The sequence below is a fragment of the Chelon labrosus genome, assembly GCF_963514085.1.
Source record: "Chelon labrosus genome assembly, chromosome: 13".
In the NCBI taxonomy this organism is placed as follows: domain Eukaryota; kingdom Metazoa; phylum Chordata; class Actinopteri; order Mugiliformes; family Mugilidae; genus Chelon; species Chelon labrosus.
The window spans coordinates 6,940,549-6,961,014 of record NC_140346.1 but is presented as its reverse complement, the minus strand read 5'-3'; the positions used below and the strand labels follow the sequence as shown (position 1 = coordinate 6,961,014).

Here is a 20,466-nt window from a genome sequence, read left to right as displayed (position 1 = left end):
TTTGTTTAACTGGATACGAGAGTGAATACGCACATCAGCGAGGTGCAGCGCGAACGCTCAACATGCAAAAACAAATGAAGTCAGTGGACAGTGCCTGGTGCTGAAACTCCAAACTCGTCTCTAAAACACAAGTTGTCATTCAAACAACGGACAGGCTTCATATTATTGTGAAAATTAAAACACGACTTTCTTCAAACAAGCCAGACATCAAACATAGGCATTTACGTACATAGAACTGTGAAAAGTAAAACACGAATTTCAAACGTAGCGTGCGTGTTATTTAGGCTAGGCCTTTCTATGACTGTGGTGGCACCAAAAATGTAAACTTATAACAATGCATTGCACTGTCAAATCGGAGCAAATCAGAGCAAAAAATCTGAATCCACTCGACCATGGGCTGGAGTGCTCGGCCCCTGAAACGACAGAGCAGACGTGCTACATTTACTGTAGGCCTGAATTATGCCTAGCCTACAACGAGACATTCATTAAAAATAGGCTACAGTTCAGATTTTAGACACAATAGCTGGTTTAGATTACTCACCTAGTGTGAAAAGTGGCATCTCCCGCTGGCCACTATTTTCTGGATATCTGGTGAAATAGACGTCACTTTAATCCTCAGGCAGTTCTCGAGATTTTGGTGAGTCAGTCTCTTGCGATGTTTTGATAGTGCCATTTTTTCGGACAGCTAACAGCAACAAGTGGAAATGTTTTTTTTTTTTTTTTTTTTTTTTTTTTTTTTAACAAACAGGCATATAATTAATAGCGCCCCCAATGGTCAGTCCACAAATTTAACCTACATCAGCCCGCTTGAATGTCTCAGTGCGTCTGCTCCGTCATTTCAAGATCGCCTATCATTTTCATTATCACCCCTCCTCCCCTATTAATTCATTATATTAGCCATTGTTTTGGTTGTGGCCCGCCATGTAATGGCTTGGAAAATATTTGGCCCGAGGCCAAACTTAATTGCCGACCCCTGATCTAGGGTGTTCTGTTACCATCGTTTTGTTTTATAGTTTAGTAGGTTCATAATACCACCACTAGTGGGCGATGGTGTCTTAGTGAGACGCAGCAGGTGGAGAGAAGAAGTCACGTTCGATATCTGTTAGAAGTACGTTACCTAGGGAACAGCGAAGCTGTCCGTTTACATGAGCGAATAACCGTTTACATCTTATGCTATACGAAGCATCGTCGGTATGTATTATTGTTGTATATTCTTATGTTTAATTACGGTTCATTATTTGTCATTACAAAGGTTTTGTGAAGTTTTAAGAAAAAATGCCGATAACAATTCTCAGTTGATTCCAAGCGAGTCTCTATTGATTTAATTTAACATATACTACGTGTATAGACAGCGGGAGTTTACAGTACAGTAAAAGATCGATAACATGTTAAGAATAAGAAAGTTATGGCTAACTAAAGTGATAGTTTAAAAACGATATATACACAATACAGATAAACATGAGTGAGTTAAAAAGGTTTAAAAGTGAGTGATTTAATTCATGATGAAAACATGTTTATAGCGTATGTACAAGAGATTTACAGTAACCAATTTGCCTGTCTGTTTGTGCGTTCTCAGTTTCACCCTTTTTTCAAGTCAATAAACCTGTGGATAAACTGATGACTGTCTCCAGAGTTTTGATGAGAAGAAGGCGTTTAACTTAATGCCAAGATATATTCAGTATATATATTGAGGGCGGCACATAGGGTTTAACCTCACTCACTAACACAGCTTACATTCAGTGGCTCTTTTGTCTGCCCTCCACCTTTTCACCCAAATTTCAGAGCATTCTTCCGCCACACCATGTCCAACCAGCCTATGCAGTCCTATCCCAAAGGGCCCTACACCTCTCTAATGAGAGGTATCAGTGAGCTGGACCTACGTGGCTCCGCTGTTCCCTGTAACCTGGTGCTCACTGGAGACCATGCTTTCCCTTTAGCAATAAACAGCCAAGACCAGGTCCTGATGGCTGCCTCTCTGTACGGCCGTGGAAGGGTTGTGGTCTTGGGTCATGAAGCCTTTCTTACCCCCTTTCCAGCTCTGATAGAGAACGCTCTGACCTGGCTGAGAGAAGATGGATCTGAAAACATCTCTGTAGGGGTGCACAAAAATGTCAAGGCAGTCGCTGATCACATCAGTAGATCCAGCTTCCAAGTAGAAGTTGTGGGGGCCTTTAGTGACAATCCAGGAGTTGGTGTGTATGTGACAGATGCCTACAGCGTGGGTTCAGACCCAAAAGACCTGGTGGCATTTCTGAAAGCTGGAGGAGGAGTGCTGATAGCGGGGCAAGCGTGGTACTGGGCTTCATGTCACAGCAATGAGAACCCATTTCTCCAGTTTCCTGGGAATAAAGTGGCAGGAGTGGCTGGCATCTACTTTGGAACAGGTTATGGAGCGACAGAGAACCTGCCTGTTTACCCAGAAATCCCATCCCATTGGAAGGCTATAGAGTAAGTGTATACTTCTGTTTCATTTAACGTTGCAGTTTTTCTATTTATCTGAAAAATGTTTAATTACAGCGTGCATTGTGTTCTCCTTCTTGCTTCACCATTATCACCCATATGGGCTTTTCTCTCTCTTCTTCATACAGTATTGGTAAGAATTTTGAGGAGGACTTGGAGTTCTTACTCAAAGGGATTTTAGAGTTTAACCTCCAGGGAGATTTTGTAGCTTCCGATGTTCTAGTTCATGGCCCTCTGTCCTTCCCCATTGGGACCACTGAAGATGGACAGGCAGGAGCATACTATGGGCGGGGACGGGTCATTGTGGCAACGCATGAGAGCCTCATAAACCAGATCATAAATGGAGGTGAAGTTTGAATCAGTCAAACTCTTAACTGCAAACTACTATACAATGAAAACATTTTCATCTATCATTTCTAAAATACAGCCATGTTATAGATACAGCAGATGACCTCTCATAGAGTAAAATATGATTGATTTTCTCATTTGTTAGTCTACATATTAACTTAAGGTGTCTTTTAGTTGTTGACCTGCATTGCGCTAGGTAATGTTGCATACGACTTATTTAACCATGGTCTCAGCTTTAAATTAGCTCTTTTTATTCCAGACACTGGCTTCATTTTGGAACAATCCTGTTCATTGGCTGGACCAAGGGTGGGATGGAGTCGTTGGTTTTGCTCCAGCAGTCAACATTGTCACCGAGTCTGGTCTCAAGAGTGAGAAGACAGAATTCAGGAAAGACCTGAGTGTGTTTGTGTGTACAGCATACAGCGATGAGCATGTGAAGGAAATCCAAGACTTTGTGGCAGAGGGAGGAGGCCTGCTGATTGGTGGACACTCCTGGTACTGGGCTCAGACACAGGGAAGCAAATACAACTTGAAATATAAACAGTTTTAAAAAATACACTAGTAAAGGTTAATCCAATAGTGGTTGTGGGGTGGGGATGGCCTTCAACACCTTCATACTGTGGATAGAAAGAATACATAGCTCAAGCTGGGGTAACCACGAACAAAAGTGGTGAACACATCAGCTGCATGGAGAAGGCTAGTCGTTTCTGATTAAGTTAATCTGTCCAACTCCATTTGAGCTCCTGAAAATATGTATAAAAATGGTGGAAGTTCCTATATATTTGAGTTTTAACCATTTCTTTTAACTCGTAGAATTAAAGCAGGGAGTCTGTGCCTAAAGTCCATATTCATTATATAACTGTAACTTACATGTGTTTTGTAAGCAGTCAGAATAAGAAAAAATGTGTCAGTGTCCAAACATACAGTGACCTAACTATTTAGAAAACATTTAGAAATGTGTTTATTTACGGGCAGACAATCATCTTTTACGTATTTAGTTTCTTAAATCTGCATCTTTGAAGCAGCTACAAGATGGTTAGCCTACTGTACCTCTGCAGTGACATGACAATGGTGACTGCAGGGATGCAGTATGAAGACAGAGACATCAAGTAGGACACATTCTACTTCCTGTGGTGTAACTGATCTCACAAGAATAGCTGATGAGCAACACACCTACAAATTTATCATAATTTTAAATTTATCATTATCTGTCATAGCAGCACTCATTGCAAAAAAAAAAAAACTGCACATCAGACAGTTTTGCCAAACCCTGTTCACCCAAAAGATGTCTGACATTCAGAAGATCACATGTTCTCATGTTTTTAGAATATAAACTAAAGTTCTGCTGTACAGTTTTTTTGTGCTGTTGGACCAATCTGCTGTTGTGATGTGTCAATCACCAGTGCATCATGATGGGATGTGCAGGCTTTCTGAAATGTCTCTGTGTGTTGCTTCCCGTATCTGGGTTAAGACCGTGAAAAGAATTTAAAGGAAAGGAATTTTTGCAGTCACTATCAGATCATATCAACCAACCAAGTCAGTCAAGGACAACCAGCGTCAAAATATGAGCGCAGATTACTGATTTACAATGAACAGCAAACTGGTGTATCAGAAAGATCTCCACCTTCTGTGTCTTCTATCCAGCTACCTCCCATCAAACTGTCACACTGCACTTGCAAAGGGGGCAGAACAACTGGTGGTGTCAAATTAGACTGGGGAAGGGGGCAGTTTGTGTGTCAGTAAGTCTAATACCTCAGTCCATATGAATAATAAACGTTTGGGAATTTGACTCACTCATATATATTATATATTATATATATTTAAAAATATTATCTCCTGTACATCGATTGGCCAGTTGGCTACAGAATGTTTAAAGACAGGTGTTAGGTCTTTCTTTTAAAAACATCTTTTACATCTCTACTCTGGGATAAGCAGCAGCCCTAAACATGTCCTAAATGGGTCTTGTAGTTCTGATTGTGTTTGACATTTTTAAATGCTGGTACCTGAGTTAGTCAGATATATGTGTCTCCTGTGTTTCAGGAAACAGGATCCTGAACAAACTGGGTTTGAGCTTGTTGGTGAACACAATCGGTAATGGTCTCTATGAGGCCTGTGTGAAAAGCCAGGCCATGAGCGTCAAGCACTTCCGCTATCGTCTGCAATGTGTTGCTGGTCTTGGTGGTGAAAGGGTGGCAGTAAATGTGAAGTTGAGAGCAGATAAGTGACTTTTAGGAGGGTCAGGGAGCTGAATAATTTATGCACCATTACATAATTCCTCTAACCTGCACCTCATAGTGAATGATTAGGCTCGTCGGAGAAACCTCATGAGACACAAAGAGTTGTGTTTTCTAAATGACGATATATGTTTGTTTCAAGGTGAGTGAGAACAACCCTGTGAGGAGTCCCCAGGGCCACTTTCTCCTCTCTCTGGTGAAAGACCTATATAATGTTTGTCCAGATCCAGATGCCCTACTGCCACCTCAAGCAAATCCCTGCGAGGACTGTTGTCTACAACCAAAGGATCAGGATAAATGCACAAACAGCAGGTCAGACCACAGTGTTGTGAACAAATGTCGTGGACACCTACTCCTTAATTATTTGTCCCCACAGTGATATTGCATTGCATTAATATGGAAAGATAACACTTTTATTAGGGGCGGTGGCGAAGTGGTTAACACTGATGCCTCACAGCGAGAAGCTTCACCGGTTTGAATCCATGGGCCGGCTGGGCCTTTCTGTGTAGAGTTAGCATGTTCTCTCTGTGTCTGCGTGGGTTCTCTCCGGGTACTCCGGCTTCCTCCCACCGTCCAAAGACATGCTCATTAGGTTAATTGGTGATTCTAAATTGGCCGTAGGTGTGAGTGTGACTGGTTGTCTGTCTCTGTGTTAGCCCTGCGATGGACTGGCAACCTGTCCACGGTGTACCCCCGCCTCTTGCCCGATGACAGCTGGGATAGGCTCCAGCAGACCCCCGTGACCCTTAACAGGACTAAGTGGGTATAGAAGATGAATGGATGGATGGACTACCGATAAAACGGCTTATTGGGTCTGGATTTATTGTCGAATGATAATTTTAGGACAATGACCCTAAACATTCAACACTACTGCTGTAACTCTCTGTGACAGAAGTAATCTGCTGGAACCCTGAAAATGATGGACTGGCCCCCTCAAAGTCTGGACCTCAACCTCACTGAGCACATTTGGGCAAGTTGGGGAAAAAAAATGGATAGATCTATTATACACTCAAAGGAAAGCATTTGCCTTGAGTTGCAAAAGGCATGGGATAACATGACAAATAACATATGAGATGAGATGTGGAGACCAGAGAAGGAAGCTTTGGCTCCTTGTCTCCTCCCTAATGATTTGTCTACAGTGCTGATGAGTAATTACAATATTTCAAAGCTCTGAGTTTATTATACCGCAGCATCCACATGCTTCCCTTCAGGAGTGACAACAGCAGCTGATTGGTCGGTGCTGTGCACAGCTCCTTCACCCTGGGCAGAGTTGGAGTTTGACAACATCATCCTCACTGTACCATCAGATGTTGTTAGGGACCTGGAACGTCCTGATGAGGTGGCAACCCTCTGGAATGACATCATGAGGAGTATTGCTGATCTTGCTGTCATCCCACACAAATTTTCTCGCAAAGAGCGTTTTGTAACTGACGTGCAGATTTCTCATGGTGGGTGTGTTGGCTGTCATATTGTATTTTAATGCATCATTTTCTCCAAACACAACACAGAATTTTTTTTGTTTGAAATTATTTGTTTACAATGTTACTCCTGGATGGAGTAACATTTTTAAAAGTCAGGTGCTTTTAAAAATGTTACTCCTTCCAGGTTGGATGTATTCAGGTTATCCTATTTACGTTACGGTATTTTTACTCTGTATTTAATCTTGTTCATTGCAGGCTCACCCAGCTATGACTTTGAAACAAGAGCTGGAGACTATGCTAAGCAGCTGGAGGATGTGAGTTGCCACAGAAACATATATGCAGGTGAGTTAACTTCTGTAGAGTCAGCATTTAAATAGAACAGCAGCTTGAAACGCAAAGAAAATGCAAATTTAGTGCTGCTCACTCCTTTAATACTTTAATGCTTGTACAGTAACTTACAGACCAACAACAATGTTGGATTAAATTCTAAAAATAATATTTAATACTAATGTGTATGTGATTCAGAGCTCTTTAAATTTCTGAACAACTTTCTTCAGATTTAGATTTGTAATGTGTACTGCCAGTCAAAATAGCCTGAACACATAATCATTAAATGTCTTTAATAATATATGATGATGTATAGTGAAATGTGATTGTCTTCCTTTTCTGTGATCTCGGGGAGCAATAACACTAGTGACCACTAGATGGCAACATATCACACGCACACAAAAACATGCCACCGTGTGACCAGTCTCTGCCGGTGTGACAATGTCTGATTAGACCAAGTTAATATACCCATTGAAACGATTCCACTTGCCACTACTGCAACTAGGGTTGCCAACCGTCCCTTGAAAAACGGAATCGTCCCGTATTTAGAAATAAAAGCACCCGTCCCGTATTGAGCTGAAAAGGGACGCACTTTGTCCCGTATTACTGTGAGAGTCAAAAAATAGTCAGTAAAATGCCAATGGAAAATGAATAACAGGACGCTTTATATGAAAATTTACGGTAAACTTGTTTCCAGGCCCTGTCCTTCTCTGTGACCAATGAGCTGACAGCACATTCACACACGAGTATGACGATACAGAATACGCTCCTCCCATTGGTTGAGGTACTGTCGCTCGCGGAGAAGATAGCGGAAGACAACAAAGCAGCATGGGTGACAGTGACACAGACGCCGACACTGATTTAAGGAGCAGTACACCAAGTTCAAGCAACAATGCGATTTGTACTCCAAGAAAAAAGCAGAAAAGAATGCAGAAATACAGAGAGGATTGGGAAAAAGATAACACCTGGGTGGAAAAAGTGCGCGATAACTTCTATAAAGCGCACTGCACAGTGTGCCGGCGCACTTTTTCCATAGCCCATGGTGGACTGACTGATCTAAAGCAACATGCTTCCAGTGGTGGGCACATGCGAAGCATAAGGGACAACAAAACTAGGGGAACCCTAGACCAATTTGTTGCATACAGTTATAGACTTTGAGGCACAAATATGTTTACGATGTTTATAAGTTTTCTACAGACTCTGTTTGCACTTTCGTTATTGAACTAAAAATTAGCACTATTACTGGATGAATGTTCTGCTTTATATCTATTGTTTTATTATTAATTTCTTTTAAGTTAAGCAGGACAGGTTTCTGTTTAAAAGAGATACTTATTTTATTCAGTGAATTTTGTTATTTTGTATTAAAGGGAATTGCTGGATAATAATTAGTTTTCCATGTGTTCATGTCACTCAAAAATATACATCTAATTCAATTCAGGTTTGAGTCAAATAGTTAAAAAATGCCCTGATGAAGGCCAATATGGCCGCAACGCGTAGGCTCATGTGCTTTTAATCAGTCCTTGCCATGTTAAATTAAAGGCTTTTTTTTTATACTTTTTCAACTTCAGAGTGCCTCTGTATTTTCTTTTTTTGAGTTAAAAAAAAATTGTTTGACTCACAAAAAAAGGGGCTAAAAAGATTCACCACGCCAGGAAGGGTGAATGCAATCGGGTCGGCCGGACCTGCCATGAGGTGTCCCTTATTTTTTTTCAGGAAGTTGGCAACCCTAACTGCAACAGTTGCAGCGATATTTGAGGTCAGTGTGTTTTTTGAAGCTCTCTTAAACGCGATAAAATGATGACACCGTGGACAGCCCTGGGGTATAAGGACAGGACTTTAGGACACACTGTCTGCAGCTTCCAGTGAGCCCTCAATAACACACAAGCATGCAGAGGGCTTTAGCCAACAGGCTATAAAGAATACAAACATATGAATTAACTGCCTAACCTTTTCCCTTCTCAGCGTTGTGGGGTGATTCGATTTCCTGCCCCGCCCACCTTGTGTTCCTTCTTTAAGGAAATCGAGCATACCCTAGCTTACGTCAGTGTTTTGTGTACTGACAAGTTGTTGGAGCTTTATAGACTGACCCGAGACACCTGGAACTGTCCTGTCATCGCTAGTCCTCATTGGTAAGCTGTCTTCTGATGTTTACCTAATTTAAAGGAAAAGAAAAGTGAAACTGAAAGGACACCGAAAGGCTTGTGAAAACATTTGACTGTCACGTAGTTTAAACTCTCTCAAGGGGGAAACACTTTATAGAATCTGTAAAGAGAGGCACGTCTGAAAATCTGAGTTTTCTGGTGTGTAAATGAAGCCCCAGGCGTTACAGGCGTTTTCTCCCATCAGATACAGTAATGGTCTAGCAGCAGCATTCTGCAGCAGCTTCAGGTGAGACAAGGATGACTGGCCAGTTCATAATTACAGGCCAGAGTTGTTCGAAAAGTTGAATCTGAATCAGAACTGTTGGTCTATTTTTTTTTTTTTTATTATTATTTTTTTTAATTTTTTTTCAAGGCAGCATTGATGTGGCTCATTGATGATCCAACCATTCTGGTGATGATCAGATGATCATTGCACAAAATGAAACCGGAAAGGTGCATCTGATACCAATGTTGGCATAGGCATGAAGATTAGGAGCCATAGGCCCTAAGTCATTAGCTGTATATTCCAATTAAGTCAGACTAAATAACTAAGACCAATTTGATCTTGTTTACATCTGTCATTTAACTGTAAACATTTTATTGCCATTCAATATTTCACATCCTGGAGGCAGTCCATGGGACCCATCACTACTGGTATCAACGGGTACTAACAGGAGATACAGCTGTGTGTCGTCTGCATAGCAATATTAGTAGACTGTATTTTTGTTAAATTAAGAGAATGGAGCCTTGAGGAACACCACAATGAAGAGATCAGATGAGGAGAGGAGGTTCCCAGTTTTGTCAGAAAATGATCTATCTGTTAGGTAGGAGGTGAACCACTACAGGACATGGACCTGATACAGACTGATAAGTCTAACATCTAATGGAGCGAGCTGGGGACAATCATCAGAGTGTACAGACAACAGCAAAGAGGAAGTTTTTGCCATTCATTGGTTTATTTACAATTGACAGCAATACATTAATAATGATTTGCAAGAGTTGGAAGTCACAGTAACAGAAAGTCCTCACATGTCCTTGCTGTACAGGTACAATGGTGAACTGCTGTGGTCTGCTAACTTCCCAGAAGGAACCAGGTACACAGTCTTACTACTTTACTCTAAAACCTCTGTTGTGTTTAACTATTAGTCAGTTAACAGGTAGCCTTATTTGTGGCTAAAGTGTAACAATCAGTGTAATCCATCATTGTTTAAATGTCTGTATCTAAGTTCTTTGTGTTTCTGTGTCAGTTCCTCTGAAGAGCATTGAGGTGGAGCTGGAGGTGAGGGATCATGTGGCTACAGTGATCTCCACTCTCAACTACGAGAACAAGGAGGACAAACCACTAGAGGCTGTTTTTGTCTTTCCTCTGCCTGGAGATGCTGCTGTCTGTCATTTCAGTGCTAAGATTGGACAGACACAGATTGTAGCTGAGGTGAAGGAGAAACAGCAGGTGAGCTGGACAGAAAGATTTACTCTGTGTAAAGGAGCTGAATAAGAAACAGTAAACACAGTGAATGTTCCTGACATGTGTCTCCTGTACTCATACAGGCTCATGAGGATTATGATGATGCACTGAGCTCTGGTCAGCAGGCCTTCCTGTTGGAGGAGAGCGATCAGAGTCCAGATGTCTTCTCTCTCAGTGTGGGCAGTCTTCCTCCAGGAGAGAGCGCCTCCATCAGGCTGGAGTACGTCACTGAGCTGGCTGTGCAGGCTGATGACGGGCTGAGGTTCTGTCTGCCTGCTGTGCTCAACCCTCGCTACCAACCTCAAGGTAGGACAAGCAGCTGTTCCATTGTCCACACCTGTACAAACAATTTATTGCAGCAATCCTTTTCTGTTTTCTCGCTTCCCAAAAGTGACTTTTCATTGATGATTTTCACAGCGCAGCTGAAGTCATAGAGCTGTTCACAGAAACACATCATTCTTCATGTATTTTCATGTGTAGAAACTGCTATTGACCATTAACATTAAAATCAATTAACGATGAAGAGAAATCCTGAGAGGAAAAATGAAAAGGAGATAGAAACAACGTAAAACTGCACATTAACATTTACATACAAATGTTTCCTGCAACAACAGAGAAGCTGGTGCCAAAGACCTTATGTGTGTAATGTGCATCCCATCTGAAGCCACCAGCTTCACATAACCTCCCAGCCCAAACAAAAACCATGTGACTCCCAGTTGTCTCTCATGTTGTTTACAGGGAGTGAAGGAGCCAGTGTCCAGGTGACCTCTGTCCCAGCCTCTCTGGTGCCCTACAGTCTGTCTTTTTTTGCCCGACTGTCCTCTCCTCGTCCAATCTCTAAAGTAGAGTCCAGCTGTTCCTTGGATCCTCTCCAGTACCTCAACACTGATCAAACCCAGGCCACTGTAGGTAGAGCGACAATGTGTCTGCTGTGTGTTGTAGTTCCTCATTCTAACTTCATTTATATTTGTGTGTCTTGAACTGTAGATCAAGTTGGCAGCAGGACACAAGTTTGACGGAGATGTTGAACTGTTGATTTATTACAAAGACGCCCATCAGCCCACTGCTGTGGTGGAGGCAGGGCAGGCCTCTGCTAAGCCTGGTGAGTTCAAGTTGGTCAAGTTATTAGTTTACAAACATAATGTTCCTTATGCTCCAAATGATGATGAGTTGGTGTAAATGACAAAATGTGTGGTCATTTTTCTGTCCCTGTCATGTTTCAGGATCTCTGATGGGTGATCCAGTGGTGATGGTGAGCCTGTACCCTGAGTTCCCCCAGTCTGTGATGTCTTCAGTCGCCTCATGTGGAGAGTTTGTGTTCTTATTAGATCGATCAGGGAGTATGCGTTCACATCGCATTAGCAGTGCCAGGGTATTTATCATGTTATTTCTCTAAATCTCTCATAGTGTTCCTCTCATGCAGTGGTCTTCACTATCTTTTCTATCTTCCTGAAGGATACTCTGCTGCTTCTGTTGAAGAGCTTACCAATGGGCTGCTATTTCAACATTTACAGTTTTGGGTCCAGCTATGAACAAATCTTCCCGTATGTCAATCATTCTTATCAGTCAGCCAAATAAAGGCCGTTCTGTCTTTTAAGTAGATGTATGTGTGCATTGGTGCCTGTATTTGTGTGATGACAGTAAGAGTGTGGAGTACAACCAGAAGAACATGGAGGAGGCTCTGAAGAAAGTTGAGGAGATGGAGGCTAATCTGGGAGGAACAGAGATACTGAAGCCACTTCAACATATTTACATGCAGCCCTGCATTCCCAGTCAGCCGAGACAGGTAAGAGACACACACCATCTATCTATCTCTTAAACGACTTTACATTGAAATAATTCTTTCCCTCACTCTAACCGTAATCATTACCTCATTGTAACCTTTAGTGTAAAACAAAGTCTTAACAGGTTTTTACCCTCAAAAAGCTGTGGAACAAAAAGACCCCACAATGTTAGTATTCCGCAAGAGACACACACACACACACACACACAGGTTGGACAGGTTGTGCAGATGTCTCCTCCAGTAATAATAGCATCAGATCTCTTACAATAAAATCCAAAGCACACTGTCATTTGAGGCATTGTGTTTCTGGGATATCCATCATTCATCTGTCAAGATGGTGATACCCTAGTTTATTTATAGCCTTCAACCTTCTAGCTCTGTGTCAATTATTTTGTTGTTACTTATGGCTGACTCTGTTGCTGTCATGATGTCTATCACTTGTACAGTATCTGCTCTGGTGACGCTGGAAAGTTCAATCTCTTGACGTCCTTATGCAGTTGGTGGAACTATCTTTTGGAGTTTGTCACACACTTCTCATGAATGTCTGGCTGTGTTGTGTCATGATCCTTTTTCTCCTTGTAAATGATCCTGTTCTGCAATAAATGCTAAGCCCTGACTGTAATGGAGTTAATGTGGCTGGCGTTCCTTGCCGTTGATGTGTTGTGATGTCCGTGCCTTTTCCACAGACTTGTAGATTTCCTTCAGGACTTTATTGGGCCACTGTAATATCATTGCCTCAAACATCAGGTCAAGAATGAATTCAAATAAAGAATGAATTTAAACTGTCTTTCAGAGCAGAGGATTCCCATCTGAACAATTTTCAGCTTTGTGGCCCTTAACTGTAAAACCCAGGCTGCTGTTGGGAATAATGTTGTGTTGCCTACATGTTGAGTTGAAGCGCAATCGGGATAATCCTTTCATACTCAAGGATGACCAAGACTCTCCACAGACATACATACACTATATTGTAATGATGTTACGAGACGTGCCGAGGCTTCGAAGCGTGTGTTGAGTAATGGAGGGGACGTTTCCGTGAAGCGCAAATCGAGGCTTGCTTCATTTAGGGGAGGGGCCGAAAATAATGACGTCCGAAGCCTCGCTACCCGGCTGTACCACGTGACTGCTTCAGAAAGTGGTTCGGATTTTGCCGCAAGGTTTGACAGCAGTATAAACCCCTCGAGTTTTTGATAGAGAGTTGCGGTCAATTCAGAAACCATGAAGTGGTTATTCTAGTTTGACACTGTCACTGGAAGAGTCACATGTCTGCTATTGTTTTAATTAGTTTGTACATATGTATCACACCTCATTCTTTACCATAGAACCCTGTTGTTATGCAACTTATGTGTAAACTCTCCTCCCTAGCTGTTTGTCTTTACTGATGGAGAGGTGGGGAACACCAAAGAAGTCATTGATCTGGTTAAGAAGAATTCAGGTTCCCACAGGTGAAACCACAAAAACACCCACAGTATTTCCACACTGTCTTCCATGTGTTGAGTGGATCTAAATCAACCTGCTGTATTGTAGGTGTTTCTCTTTTGGGATTGGAGAAGGGGCCAGCTCTGCTCTTATCAATGGCTTGGCCAAGGAGGGAGGAGGTCACGCTCAGTTCATCACAGGAACTGACAGGATGCAACCAAAAGTGAGTAAACACAATGAAGATGCAGCAGTAAATCTGTGTCTGGACAGAGACCATGGTTCCAGTCAGTAAAAACTCAGTGTCTCTCTCAGATGTTTGAATAGATTTTTACAGGTTCTGCATTATTTTTCAGGTGATGCAGTCGCTGCGATTTGCTCTGCAGCCAGCTGTGGTGGACATCTCAGTCACATGGGATTTACCAAAGGGAGTGTCTGTCACTGTCCTCTCTCCACCAATCACAGCTCTTTTCCAGGGTCAGAGGTCACTGGTTTATGGCCAGCTCACTGGAGAGGTAGGAGCAGCTCCATGTCATGTTGTGTTTCAGTCATCAGGTATGTGATGACAGTAATGAACATGATTTCTAACACTGTAATGCTTTCTCAGAGTCCAGAGGCAGCAGAGGGCTGTGTGACGGTGAAGTACAGCCTGGCGGGTCATCCCTCTCACAACCAGCTGCACTTCAGTCTCAAACCTGCAGGAGACACTGGGTAAAGCAGGTTTTCATTCAGACAGCACTGTTCTGCTTTCAATAGAGATTATTTAGAGACTCTTTATGGCCCTGAACACTGAACAATGTAGCTGGACTGACAAACATCAAACTCTGTCTGAGTGTTTTCTTCTCTCTCTTGTCTGCAGATTAACAATCCACAGGTTGGCTGCTCTCACTATGATTCGCTCTCTGGAGATGAAGGAGAGAGAGGATGGAGGACAGAAAGATGGAGGAGTGAAGGAGAAGGTGGTGGAGCTCAGTGTCCAATCAGGAGTGAGCAGTTCTTTCACTGCCTTCATTGCTGTCAACAAAAGCAATGGTGAAGCGATTCAAGGACCTCTGGTGCGCAGAGACGTTCCAACACCAAGTGAGTGTGAGCAACTAACTCAAATCTTTGAAAGTATCACTGAATCACAGTATGTGATTACTGAGTGTTATTTTTGGCCAGCATTTATTCTGTGCTCATTGTGCATTGTTGTGTGCATAGCTCTTCTTATGTTTGTGTGTTTAGTTCTGGTCTTGACCTAAAATCTGTTTGGTTTTTTAATCTTTAAGTGGTGAGTAAATGGGATTGAAAAATACATCATAGTTTTCTATGAATACACTAAATTAATGTAAACACTGAACAAACCAAAACACTTGTAATATTGATATTTTTCTCAATCTTCGATTTCCTTACAAAGGCATTGCCTGTGGTTCTGCATCGTTAAGTAAGTAGAAAGTTGAATGGGTTAACAACACTGTTTTATTTCTATAAATACAGTAGATGAATGTCTTGAGCTCACTTTTTTTATCTTACAGTGTATTATCCTTTGTTTATTATTACAGGGCTCAGTTACTGTAGGTCTATGAGTAAGTAAAAAGCTGAATAAGATACCAACACTGTGCTTTCTATGAATACAGCAAATGAATGTCAAGACTGAACAAACCAACACATTCTTATTTGCAGCTTTAATGTGAAATACAGTGGGTACAGTAAGAGTTGTTTTTGGTCTGGTTAACTTGTTACAGTCATTGACAGGTTGTTGCTTAAAGCAGTAAGTGAAGACAATTCTTCTATATTTGTTTTAAGTGATACTTTAAATGTTATAAAACAAATTGTACACGTTAAAGACGCTCATTATAACTTGTGGGTTACTTCAATAATTGTAGAAGCCAGTAGTTTGGCTGATATGTTTTGTTAAGTAATTCCCATGAAATGTATTGTTCTCATACTGTTTTCTTTTCTTAAAGACTTCATGGGATCCCCGATGAAGAGGTGCAGGAAGCGTAAGTAACATCAGGACATTTCTGTCAATATAGTAAATGGATAAACATGGGAAACATCATGGGCCACTGTATGTACTTGTTACAGCAGTCCTGAACATACTGTAGGTGACATACAGTTGTATACAGCAACAAGTGAGGAAGACAGAGCAGTTACACAGATCAGGCATAACATTATGACCACCTTCCTAATATTGTGTATATCTCTCTTGTGCCTCCAAAACAGTTGTGACTCCTCAGAGAATGGACATGGTCCTTCTGAGGGTGTCCTGTGGTGTCTGGCAACAGAATATTGTTAGTGGGTGCCTTTGGGTCCTATGGGTTGAGGGGAGGGGCCTCTGTGGATCATCCCACAGATACTTGATCAGTTTAGGATCTAGTGAATTTGGAGGCCAGGTCAACACCTTGTGCTGTTTTTCATGTTTTTTGAGTTGTTCCTAAACTGTTTTTGTGTGTGTGCCTGTGTCAGGCTGCATCCTGCTGGGGATGGCTGCTGCCATCAAGGAGTGTCATTGCTATGGGGTGGGGGTGTCTGGTCTGGTCTAGGTGGGTGGTACATATCTAACTAACATCCACATGAATGCCAGGTCCAAAAGTTTCCCAGCAGAACACTGGATTTTCACAAGATGGTCAATGTTATTTACTTTACCTGTCAGTGGTCATATTGTTGTGGCTGATTGGTTTATATGTATGTATTACCTTCAGCAGTGGTAATGTGTTATGTTGCAATGACAGTAGAAAACTTATCTTTCTTTCTTCAGGTCGCTATTTGCGTTGTTCAGCGCGTGTAGGTAAGTAAAAAGCTGAATGCTACACCAACACGGTGTTTTCTTAATTTTATTAATACAGTACATTAGTGTAAACACTGACAACAACCTGTACATTTTAGCTCCACTCTTAGTAACTTGTGATTCACTGTAATAAAGAACACACCTTCTCTTCCAGGGAAACTATGACAAGACATAAATGGGATCATGTAGTGAAAAAAGTGGAAACAACCCAAAACATGTTTCAAATCTCATACTCCTCAAAGTAGCCACAGTTTACCTGATGACAGCTTTGCACACTTTGAGGTAGTGTTGGTGTACAGTTCAAGTGTTGCTAAGTAAAGAGAAACAACAGTCCATCGATACTTAGAACATGAAGGTCAAATGCTGAGATGTAACAGGTTCTCATGAGGACCGTCAAGAAATGGCAGACCAAGAGTTCCCTCTGCTGCAGAGGATGAGTTCAGAGATCATCAGTTAACAGCACCTCAGATTACAGTCCACATCAGTGCTTCCCAGTTTGAGTAGCAGACACATGGTTAGCTTTGCAGGTAGAGGGTTGTCCATGAACCAGAGGGTTAGCGGTTCCACATGCCAACAATGCATCTTACATGGATGCAAATCATTAGCATGAGATTATTGAAAATAATAAAGGGATCTTTTTATCTTTCCTTATATTTTCTTTTCCTCTGACTTAGCGGAGGCTGCAGAGGAGCAAGTCATGTTCCCCCAGCAGCCTCAGAAAGACCCTCTGCTGCAGCTGATCTCCCTCCAGAAGGCCTCTGGCTCCTGGCTGCTTGATCCAGCTCTGGCTGCTGCACTGGGGAAGACCAGAGAGGAGGTGGAAAAGTCAAAACCTACACCGGTGGGTTGTTGTCAAAGACTGAGTCAAATAGATAATGGAGGTTATTTTAAACTACATTTAATGGCAAAGTTTGTGAGGAAGGCTCTTATTAAGTCATAAAAGTGTGTGAGCATGCCGTCTTACTTAATTTAGTATATAATATTGTTACTGCTGATGTGGTGAATTAGGTCAATGAGGAAGTGTGGGCCACCATCCTGGCTCTGATCTGGCTTCATGGTTTCAAGATGGATGCCAAAGAAGAGTGGGAGATTCTGGCTATGAAGGCTGCATCTTGGCTCAGTGCTCAGAATGGTAATAAGTATAACCATAATTGTTCATCCAGTCAATCAGGATGTATGCTAATCTGATGAATTGTTTTGTGTTGTTTCTCTAGCGCCATGTGTGACCGAGTGTGTGGAAGCTGGTAATGTACTACTGGGCTGCAACGTGCAAAGAAATGCCTTGGGGATTTGAGGATTTCACTTAAACAACTTCTCCAGAATTGGTACACAGAAGCATACTTATTGCCTCCTCGCGCATCAACAGTACTTTGCACCATGTACCTGTGTGCTGCATTATTTGCACTGCCGTCTATACAAGATGAGAAATGTTACAAGACAATGGAAGTTTTTGCACAATTTATTGCTGCTTTGAATGAAATATTAAAACTAAACCCAGTAACGCAAAGCTTTGTTTGTTTTTTGTTCTAACTGATGTCTGGTGTTTTTTTTTATTTATGTCTCAGAATTAATTTGTGGCCACATACTGTAGCTGTTTAACAAGCTCACAAACATTATCAAAATATTCAATATATTTTACTTACATCTCTGTCACAGAATGATGTATGTGCAGTTTGACACTAATCACTGGTTTTCACTTATCTACTGAGCTAAGCTTAAAGGATCTGAAGTTTCAGATGTGTATGAATGAGAGGTTTAGGAATGTCACAACCTGTTTTGGTCTACTGGACATAATGGGAAACCTTTAGCTCACCATGAGAAGTAGGCTCATCTGTGTCCATGGACTTTTGAAATGAGTTGAAACATGTCAAGAATGGACAAGAATAAATTAACCCATGGGTGGCAAAAAAAATTAAAAATAGACACAAATATTAAGTGAGTATACACTGATCAAACAATTGTCAAACAATTAACAGAAATTGTGTTAAAAAAGAACTTCTTCATGTTTAAAAATGACTTCTTACAGATTAAAGTCACTGCAATGGGCAGCACGATGGCACCCAATTACGCTAATTTATTTGTGGGCCTTTTCGAAAAAATGTTTGTACTTAATCCTGATGTTAACCCCTTCTACCATAAGATCTTAATGTGGCGTAGATACATTGATGATATTTTCCTTCTATGGTTGGGTACATCCAGTGAACTGTCTGTCTTTCAAGCATATCTTAATGATAAAAGTGAGCATCTCAGGTTCACTGGAGATTTTAACCACAGTGAAATCAGTTTCCTAGATCTTTTGATCTCCAAAGATGGTGATACTTTAAAAACCGATTTGTACAAAAAAACCTACTGATAAAAACACTATTTTACATGGGAGAAGTTACCATCCCACCAGTTTAAAAATAAGCTTACCGATCAGTCAGTTTAACAGAATACGCCGTATATGTAGCTCTGACCAAGAATATGCTTTACACAATGCCCAAATGGTTCAGCGCTTCAGGGAAAGGGACTACGCAGAGTCTTGGATCCAATCGGCCTCTGGCCGTTTTAAAGATATGGATCAAGAGGAATGTCTGGGAGGAAAAAAACAGGCCAAAACTGACAATAGATTAACATGTGTTTCGCAATATTCTCCACTAAGTAGAGAATTTGAAAATATTTTACGAAACACTGGCCCATTCTAAGTTCCGATCCTACTCTGAAGGATGCGTCATTTGGACACCCTCCTCGTTTTGCCTATAAGCGCTCACCCAATATCTCCAATATGATCGTCAGAGCAGACCAACCACTTGATAAGCCCCCGCAGTTTTTCCCACCACCTCCCGATGGAAATTACAGGTGCGCACAGTGTGCGCAGTGTAATTTCACCCATAAGTGTAAAACATACTGCCATCCACACAAAGGGAAGACACTAAAAATAAAAGGGGTCATATCATGCAACACTAAGAACGTGATCTACATGATAAAGTGCCCTTGCGGCCTTGCTTATATAGGTAAGACTACACGCTGCATTAAATCACGGATCTCAGAACATAGAAGCAGCATAAGATCAAATGACCAAAAGAACCCAGTGGCTGTTCATTTTAATGCTTTTAAACATAATTTGTCTACCTTAAGATACATTGGTATTGAACATGTTTCCACCCCCAGACGTGGAGGAGACATTGACAATCTTCTCCTTAGGAGGGAGGCATTTTATATATATATGCTAAATACACTGTCTCCTAAGGGCCTCAATATGGAGTTTCACCTTAGGCCTTTCCTTTGATTGTTCACTCTCTACATTCAAAAGTTTATATATGAATTTGCTTGTAATGTACTTGTGTATATGTATATATCAATGTGTACTATCAAAAACTTCTTTTGATTTTCTTTTTAAGTGTTTGCTAATTGTGATACACACCTAATTTTGATCATTCTTTTGGTTTAATGATTGTAAGCCAGTGCCTTTGAGCACATGCTATGCCAATTGTCACCTCACGTGGTGCTGATGAAGATCCCATAGGATCGAAACGTTGCCTGTTTAAAATAAATAAATTGCACTTGGAGCATACACAGTGTGCAGTGTCCTTTTTTTCAATATACACTGATCACCCAGAAAATTAAAACTACCTGCCTAATATTGTGTATTCTGCCTCCAAAACAGTTGTGACTCCTCAGAGAATGGACATGGTCCTTCTGAGGGTGTCCTGTGGTGCCTGGCAACAGACTGTTGTTAGTGGGGGCCTTTGGGTCCTGTGGGCTGAGGGGAGGGACCTCTGTGGAGGCCAGGTCAACACCTTGTGCTGTTCTTCATGTTTTTTTTTTTTTTTTAGTTGTTACTAAACTGTTTTTGTGTGTGTGTCTGTGTCAGGCTGCATCCTGCTGGGGATGGCAAGGAGTGTCATTGCTATGGGGTGTAAGTAAGAATCAATCCAGTCATTCAATCATTCATTCTAAGTAACATCAACATTAATGCCAGGTCCCAAAGTTTCCCAGCAGAGCATTGTATTGTCACAAGATGGTCAATGTTATTTACTTCGCCTGTCAGTGGTCATAATGTTCCGGATGAAAGGTGTACAGTATGTTTAAGTGATGGAGGATCTTTTGTTAGTGCAGCTATGG

General features: G+C 41.5%; 1 protein-coding gene and 1 pseudogene across 2 annotated transcripts; both read left to right on the top strand.

Moving 5' to 3' along the window:
- The first annotated feature begins 1,726 nt into the window (after nucleotides 1–1,726).
- On the top strand, nucleotides 1,727–6,918 carry LOC311497769 (TRPM8 channel-associated factor homolog). The gene is made up of 6 exons (XM_084558141.1): nucleotides 1,727–2,440; nucleotides 2,518–2,811; nucleotides 3,068–3,326; nucleotides 4,849–5,003; nucleotides 5,267–5,354; nucleotides 6,218–6,918. Exons 1-6 carry the CDS (start codon nucleotides 1,802–1,804, stop codon nucleotides 6,520–6,522), a joined length of 1,740 nt encoding a protein of 579 aa, XP_084414267.1. The 5' UTR covers nucleotides 1,727–1,801; the 3' UTR covers nucleotides 6,523–6,918.
- Nucleotides 6,919–9,982: 3,064 nt separating this feature from the next.
- LOC311497767 (von Willebrand factor A domain-containing protein 5A-like) lies at nucleotides 9,983–17,986 on the top strand (annotated as a pseudogene). The gene is made up of 16 exons (XR_014699977.1): nucleotides 9,983–10,025; nucleotides 10,158–10,702; nucleotides 11,135–11,301; nucleotides 11,384–11,498; nucleotides 11,620–11,768; nucleotides 11,852–11,940; nucleotides 12,038–12,182; nucleotides 13,542–13,621; nucleotides 13,704–13,818; nucleotides 13,949–14,107; nucleotides 14,200–14,303; nucleotides 14,452–14,821; nucleotides 16,176–16,362; nucleotides 17,037–17,203; nucleotides 17,371–17,494; nucleotides 17,577–17,986. The product of XR_014699977.1 is annotated as a von Willebrand factor A domain-containing protein 5A-like (transcript).
- Nucleotides 17,987–20,466: the final 2,480 nt, after the last annotated feature.

What these genes read in the sequence shown, in the direction of transcription:
- LOC311497769 (XM_084558141.1), top strand. Translation starts at nt 1,802, where the DNA reads ATGTCCAACCAGCCTATGCAGTCCTATCCCAAAGGGCCCTACACCTCT. An exon ending in AAATCCCATCCCATTGGAAG is followed by an intron (nt 2,441 to 2,517) that starts GCTATAGAGTAA and finishes GTTTAATTACAG; the next exon opens with CGTGCATTGTGTTCTCCTTC. An exon ending in TTGGTGGTGAAAGGGTGGCA is followed by an intron (nt 5,004 to 5,266) that starts GTAAATGTGAAG and finishes ATGTTTGTCCAG; the next exon opens with ATCCAGATGCCCTACTGCCA.